The following is a 7,978-nucleotide window of genomic DNA, read 5'->3' as shown; positions in this document are numbered from 1 at the left end:
CCAGGCTGGCCTGGGCTGGGCCGGCAGGGCTGCCCTGGGGACCTGGCGGGCCGGGCCACGCTCCGCTCTCAGCCCAATTGTGACTGAACGGGTGATGTAATAAGGAAACCACAAGGTCCTTCAGGCAGCTGAAGAGAGAGCTGTTTTGGACGAGTGGGAAGAAACTGGGGACAGTGGGACAGTTTGAGAACAAAAGCTCAGGCTTCCTGGCCTGGGTTTGAATCCTTGTAAGATGCTGTGGGTTCACGTGACACCTCCCCGACCCTCCTGTAGAATGGAAATAATCCTTACCTCGCCAAGCTGCTAAAAGTTAGAAAAGTGGATACAAATTGCCCCCGGGTGGGTGTTCATATATCTGAGGTCACATATTCCTTCTGGAGCCAGCAAGGCCCTCAGTAAATGACTGTTATTTAATCTGGAAGCTTCTGCATCTCTCCTTATTAGGGTTTTCAGTGCAGAGCTTCTAAGACTTGAACCTTGTTCCTTTATCTCCCAAATGGGCAAGACACCCCCAAATGCTGAGCTTCTCTCTCCCCCTCGCCTCTGTCATTCTTTCATTATGGAGCAGTCAGTAAATCTCCGCGTCAGGTCCCACGACAGGAAGGAGGCGCTGGACCTCCCAGGGCCTGACAGCCCCTAAGCTGGAGAGAGACTCTGGCCAGGCTGGGAGCCTGGTGGGTGCGGGAAGTCCACACGAAGAGCGGCTGCTGCTTGTGGAGGGGAGGAAGGCGGAAGCGTGGTATTCTCCAACTGGCCCACCTGCCTCAGCCACTGCCAGCGGAGGGCGGAGGGGGCTGGACGGTACTTATGAAACATGCCGATTGGCGTGCTCACCCTGCTCTTCTGAGTCAGAACCTCCAGGGGGTGAGGCTCGGACGCCACACGTCAATGGGCAACCAGTCTGAGGCCGACTTGATTTTTAGACCACGGCATCTCATGGAGCATAGGTTGGAAAGTCAGGCAGACCCAGTTCCAGGCTGGGGGAGCCGCTGTAGGAAGTGGGTGGTAGACCTAGGGGAGACATGGAGTGGAAGGACCCCCTTAGAGGAAGACACTGGCCCAGGGAGAAGGGTAAGAGGGGTCCAGCCACAGTAAAAATGGGGGCGGGGACAGCTGGGGTTTGGAGGGCCAGTGTGTTTAAAGGGAGTCTTAGCCCAGCTGTGGAATGACCCGAGTCCCCAGCAGAGGAGGGTCAGGGCAGATGGTATTAGAATGTGCATCCATGAAACACGGTAGCCTGGCAAGCTGTGCCACTCAGGGCCCGGGGGCCAAGACCAAGAGCTGGGTGGTCTGGGTTGGGGTGATTTCTTGGCACTGTTTTTTGTTTGTTCGTTTTTGGCTGTGCCAGTCGTAATTGTGGCACGCGGGATCTTTAGTTGCAGCATGCGAACTCTTCGTTGCGGCATGCAGGATCCAGTTCCCTGACCAGGGATCGAACCCGAGCCCCATGCATTGGGAGCACGGAGTCTTAGCCACTGGACCACCAGGGAGGTCCCTTGGCACTGGGTTCTGAAGGGGCTGGGGTCAGAAAGAGCTGAGCAGCACAGCTGAGAAAGGCTCGAACACACATACCCTTGCCAGACCCCAAAACAGGGCCACCGTGCAGTCAGCCCAGGGCTAAGCTCCCCCGGCCACCAGAACCCAGCAGCAGGTCCTGTGGTGAGGAGGCAAGCAGGTGTGGACACACACCTGAGGGGAGGCAACTCACAGCCTGGCTTCCAGTTGCACTTTGGGGGGCCACGCATTGTCACGTGGAGTCAGTGCCAGGCTGGAGGGGTGGCTCTTGGCAGAGTCACGCACCACAGCTGTTTGCTCAAGTGGTACCACCCGCCGCCGCCCCCCCCCCACCACGTGTGACCTAGGCATTAGGTGTTAATCTGGCCCCATGGAACCTTCTGCAGCCAAGATCCTACTCAAAGGGCCAGTGGGCAGCGGGAGGACCTCCCCCTGCATCTCTGCTTTCCTGACTGGCCAGCCCTGGCAGAGCTCAGATCTTCTGCAGGCAGGGAGCTCAGCGGGCATTTCTGTGTTCCCAGGACACAGAGAGCCAGCCAGCCGCTCAGCAACTGCTAGCCTCTGTAAGGTGGGCCTCTGTTGGCAGTGCTTTAGTTACACAAGCTCCTTCCAGCATAGAAGGCCAAATAATTTTCTTTTTAAATTTATCAAATTTTGAGTATTTCATGACACTCTACAAAACCAGGGTGAAAACCTACTGATCTAAATTATGAACACCCATGCCAGAATCAAACCAAAAGCACACATGACATTTTTAGATAAGAATCTCCTTAAAATTTAATTGACTAAATGTATTACATTCAATATTCCATGGGTTTCTTCTGGACAAAGGGGCTGCATAAATACAAACAAGCCTCTGGGCCTTCTTCCCTAACTGACGAAGAGGAAACACAGGAGGCGAGGGTACACAGGACACCTTCATATTTACATTTCGCCTTTACTTTACAGTTCAGTGCCAGAAATATTTACAGAAAATACAATAAGAAAAAGATCATGTCTTGGCAACATACCAAAATTCATACAAATTGTGTATATGATTTCAAGCAAATAATGATACTGCTTATTTTTTAGCCACAACTGCCAAGCCCTTCAGAGGAGAAAGATGTTCTTGGTCACTGCAAGAGACAAGGACTTGGGAAACTTGGTTTGCTTCAACAAATATTTATTGGGCGCCTACTGTATGCAAGGCACTGTGGAATCCCAAATTATACCTTTCCCTCACCATTAAAAAAAGAAAAGCATCTGAAAAACATGAGTGGATACTCCGAGAAAAACACTATACAGTACATGGCTTCTTTAGCTACTGAGAACCCACAGTTTGATTCCACATTGAACGGGTGGATTACCTCCAATCTCTCCATCTCGGGAAAAGAGGCTGTCATGGAAATCCCTAAAACAGACCACCTAACGCAACTTACCATTTCATGTAAACATATAAATCAATTCTTTTTAGGAAGATATAACCTGAAGGGGTTTAAAAATGCTGAATGGAGAACTACCAGCAGGAGTGTCAAATTACCTCCGATACATTTTTACCATCTACATGTCTTTGAGCAAGGCTGACTCCCACTTTCTTTGGGTAAAATTCCACCTTCCAATATAAATAAATACTCTTGAAGACACTGCTTCTCTAAAAATCACTCTGCAGAGTCTGACAAATGCTTCCTCAGTGTGTGCAGGAAGTAACCATTCATGAAGCCCTCACACACAAAACCTGTAGGGAACTGACATCACTGGCCAAAGATGTAGGTATTTTATTTTTATAAATGAGTCCAGAGGAGAATGGGCGGCCTCAGGGGACCTGAAGACCTGGAAATGGAGGACAGCATGCATGCATGTTGTGTATATATTGCCAGGACGGGAGGCGGTCAAACCACCATGTAACTATCCAGGTCAAAGGGCCAAAGGACAGGAGGGGGTCTTAGGAGGAAGCACTGACAAAAGAGAGCCGGCTGAACAGGAAAAGGCAAAAGCCCTCCTCTGTCCTCAATGCTCCCAATCAGAGAGGGGGAGAGAGCCCCTACCCCCCAAATGTGAGAAGGGACTACGAGGGGCTACCTGCCTCTGTCCCCTGGGTAATGCGTTCCTTGTCAACAAATGCCACTCTCATCCACACCCTGGTGCACCTGTCACATGCAGCAACTAAACTGTTTAAGCCAAAGACCGAAGTGGTCCTGGCTTCCCCCCAAAGGTTCTGAACCCGTGTTAGCAAATTTATCAAGTGGACTACAAAAGATTATTATTAGAGACTAAATATGCTCCTCTGGCATCACTGTACTCAAAGTGACTTTTACAAAGGCAGTTGAGAGGATTTAGTGACCATGAACTCAAACCCACACTAGTGAAAGGTCCAAGGGTCCCCACCACACTCCCTTTTTGGGTAGATGTGAGTCTGAGCAGAAGGAGTCGGCACCAGACGAGGTATGTGTGCCCCATACTCTGTCTGTGCTGTGCACACTGGGGTTTCACGTCTCTGGGAGCAGCACAGTCCTAAATCCATCCCTCCTTCCCTGGGAGACCACAAAGTCTTCCAGATCATACATACATTCAACATGGTTGTTTACTGACTTATCAAAGCCATTAGAATTACAAAGAGTTGTCAGAAATTAGAGCAAACTGAAGCATCAGGAAGGCCACCCCAACACACACACCACCGTACATTTTGCTGACAGCAGAACTATGCCAAAGGTAAAAGTGTTATCTGAAGAGTCACACTGAAGAGGTACACCTGCATCAGTTATTTTTAACCTCTGGAATGTTATAAGTTGCACGTTAATTTATAGCCTTCTTTGTCCACATCCATCAGAACAAGTGCTCATTTTTTCCCATGAAATGTCAATCTGGAATTTCCATGAAAGTTGTTAAACCTCACTTTACACCTGCTGAGCTACTGAAACATTTTTAGGGTAGAACGTGCTAATCATACAACCCCCTCCCCCATGCTACCATCTGGAAACATCAATTTATTGCCCAGATTAAAAAGAAAATCAATTACTGAATAATATTATACCCTGAATGGAAACTGGAGTCATAGAAGGAGGAGGTTACCTTTACCTGAGCTTAAAACAAACACGAAGAAAAAGGTACGGCAAACGTAAAACCAAGAGCTGCTATGCCGTTTCTTGCTCATAGATATCAACATGTACTTCTGGAATAGAAATATCTGCACAGGGAATTAGGTCCTATACTATTCCCCACCCTCTAATTAAACTACCAAAACATCAAACCAACAGACCGTTGTAGGCCTGACCTACAGAATCTACTGACATCAGAGTTCAAGTGGGAAATCACCCCTTATACAACTGTGATCACTCCTCTTTGGACTTTTAAATGTCACTTATTTTCTTAACATAAAATAATCTTAATAAAGAAGAAAGTACATAAGAATAGGAGAAATGAGCAGTGTATACTCTAGCACTGTAACAGGAATCCTTGTAAGGATGTTCTGGGTCTGGCCACCTCAAAACATTTATCCCTGGCAGAAAAGTAGCAGCGAGGTAACAGAAGTATTTCAAAAACCCGGGCAGGGATTTGTTGTGCCTTCAGCCGGCAAAGTCCAGAAAATATGACAACAGCCATTTCTAAAAGCAGCCACCCAAGGAGGTGGTCACTAATGTTTGTCAATTATGATGAAATCTAGTAGCTCTCTGGGAGAGATCTGAATTAGTAGCGTTGAGAGGCTATTTCCTGAACCCCAAATTAGAATCCTTCATAAACTACTGCAGTTTCCTGCTTGGTCCTGAAATGAGACAGTGGATGAAACCAAATAATGTTTAACCTTTGCTGTGAATTTATGTTTCTTAATATTTAACCAAGAAATTACCAAGGAATTACAAATGGTTAACCTGTCATAATGTCACGGAGCTAGACAATAATGGAGAGAGTGGAGGCATCACAGCTGTCTTCTAACTTAACTCCACAAACTCCATTTGTATCCTCATTAAAGGACTGGGCCATGCTTCCATTTTAGATCTGTTCCTGGGCTGCCCAGAAACTGAGGCCTTCAGACAGACCTTTGCAGTGATGAGAGTAACTTTCTGAAGTGTGGAGAAAAACTATGAAATATTTTAATCTCAGACTTCTTATCTGAGCAAAAAACACTTAAGTTCTTTTCCGTCAGTTTGACATTTGGATGAGAGCTGGATGACAAATGGACCTGCGAGTGAGCAGAAAGTTGAGGTTTCCTTCCTTCTCCTCCATGCTATCAACACAAGTCTTTAAATGTCCTGGAAGATTCTGAGACAGATTTTACTTTTGAACACAACCTCCTAAAAAGTGAGGTATAAAACTATCTTCAACTTCTAATTTGCAAATTTGAAACTACCAATGCACATGTTTAACTGAGATGCATAAAAGCCTTTCTCCTCAAAAGGCTTATATTTAACTAAAATTGTCACTTTTAAAAGAAAGTTTATGGCTAAAACGTATATCATCATTACCAGCAGGAATATGATTGTGTCTGGGAGCCCATTTCACTAAAAAGCCGAAAAGTCTTCTCTCAGATGGGTTTATAATGTGTCTCTTCTATTCTGGTGGTTAAACAGTAAGCTCTTGGGGAGTGATTTGTTTTATTGTTACAGTGATCACCTATCGAATTGTTTTGCTTTGATATTATAGCTCCAAACTAGAGTTCAATAGTCCTAGACAGACAGTGGTCTAAGAACTACAGTTCTTGAGTCCAACCTCCTGAAAAAGTGAAGTATAAAACTCTGGCTCCAACTGCTTGTTCCGGTACTTGTTGACAATGTCGGTGATCTTCTGTTTCCGGCGGACATGTGGTGGACTGTAGGAGTCACTTTCCAGTCTCTTTCTTCTACAAATGTTAATTACAGTCTGCCTCACCAGAAAACCTTGAAAACAGAGGGTTTTAGTCAGCTAGGTGAGCCATCAGTACTCAAGTGAACTATTCTCTGCAAACTCAAACCACTTCATTCCATTTGCAAAACTCCCTGTCCCCAGAGAGACAGAGCTCTACTAAGACAAAACTGTCAGAAGAAGCACACAATGACATGGAAAAACAAAATCGAAATCTAGCCTGACAACCCATTTCCTGCCCTGGAGTGTAAACAACTATGCTCGTCTTCCAGTACTGGAAGTTTGTGAATTATAGCTGTGCTCCTACTTAGCAGATTAAGCACACTTCAAAACAGAACCAAACATGCTTCCTTTTAACAAGAGCCACAGGATTTTCCACATGTGGGACCTACTAAGTAATATCATCATTTCCTTATTTATACTTCTTTTTGGTTCATGAAAATGTTAAATAAAAAAAAAAAAATAGAAAACTCAATGGGACTTCCCTGGTGGCGCAGTGGTTAAGAATCCACCTGCCAATGCAGGGGACACGAGTTTGATCCCTGGTCCGGGAAGATCCCACATGCCACGGAGCAACTAAGCCGGTGCACCACAACTACTGAGACTGTGCTCTAGAGCCCGTGAGCCACAACTACTGAGGCCGTGTGCCACAACTACTGAAGCCCACGAGCCTATAGCCTGTGCTCCGCAACAAGAGAAGCCACCACAGTGAGAAGCCCACTCACCGCAATGAAGAGTGGCCCCTGCTTGCTGCAACTAGAGAAAGCCCACGCACAGCAACGAAGACCCAACACAGCCAAAAATAAATAAACAAATAAATAAATTTATTTTAAAAAAAAGAACTGAAAAGAAAATTCAATCCTTCAGCCACATATGAAGCTTACCGAGTGCTCGCCTACTGACAATCATCCCATCCACAAGAGGGATGACCATGTTAAATTTCCCAGTGGCTCCTTGAATTTTAATCCGGAATAATCCAGTGTTTAAAGGGTGGATGAAGATGACAGGAACTTCTTTTTCAAGAGCAGTAGATCTTAAGAAAAGAAAAAACTCTTTTTACCCCAGATATTCAAGAGCTGAAGTCCCCCATGTATAATATAAGAATATCAAGGGGACTTACTGCCAGGCAGTATTTGAGAAGAGACAAGTGATCAGTCTGCTCAGAATCTTCTTTCTGGGAGCCCACGGTGAAGCTCCCCACACCAACACCTGACCCTAATTACCCATCAATGGGGTTGGCCTTTTGAAGCTGACCAAAAAAGGGGCTAAAAATTGTGCTTAGAAAATCACTGGGGACACGGGGTGGAAGGAAAGGCCAGAAAAATGGATGGTGGGGAACCATCAATAGCAGCCAGTCATTTTTTTACTTTTACTTAGTTCCTCCTTCCTGTAGGGAACAAGAGTGGGGCTGGCCAGAGGGCAGGGAATTCCACCACAGTCAATGCTGGCACCTCAGAGCAGAAGTGGAAATACAGTTTAGGCTCACTATGGGAATCCCTGATATGATTTTTTTTTAGGGGCTGGGGAAAGAGGTCGGGAGGACCTTAGTCTGGGTCAGTTGCAACTGTCCTCCTGAGCAGAGGTGATAAATGGCTGAATCTTAGCACAGTCAAAGCCCTCAAAGCCTCTGAACAGGTAACACAGCTGC

At 46.2% G+C, this 7,978-nt stretch overlaps 1 protein-coding gene across 12 annotated transcripts in view; it reads right to left on the bottom strand.

Moving 5' to 3' along the window:
- Nucleotides 1–841: 841 nt before the first annotated feature.
- The window catches only part of RALGAPB (Ral GTPase activating protein non-catalytic subunit beta), a 101,751-nt gene continuing 94,614 nt past the window's right edge, over nt 842–7,978 (bottom strand). For 11 of the 12 annotated variants that reach the window (XM_022592422.3, XM_089896865.1, XM_089896867.1 and 8 more), the window contains 2 exons: nt 7,215–7,363; nt 2,275–6,365 (listed from right to left, as the gene is read on the bottom strand). In XM_022592422.3, coding sequence (XP_022448130.2) covers nt 6,172–6,365; nt 7,215–7,363 — 343 coding nt within the window. In that variant the 3' untranslated portion in view covers nt 2,275–6,171. Of the gene's footprint in view, nt 1,012–2,274; nt 6,366–7,214; nt 7,364–7,978 lie in introns of those variants that run through there. The other variant, XM_089896866.1, reaches the window with a different exon arrangement.

This window comes from Delphinapterus leucas, chromosome 15, assembly GCF_059928025.1.
Source record: "Delphinapterus leucas isolate spDelLeu-1000000601 "Yukka" chromosome 15, BTC_Dleu_Yukka2, whole genome shotgun sequence".
Lineage (NCBI taxonomy): Eukaryota > Metazoa > Chordata > Mammalia > Artiodactyla > Monodontidae > Delphinapterus > Delphinapterus leucas.
The sequence above is the reverse complement of the archived record's forward strand: the minus strand, read 5'-3'. Positions and strand labels throughout refer to the sequence as shown.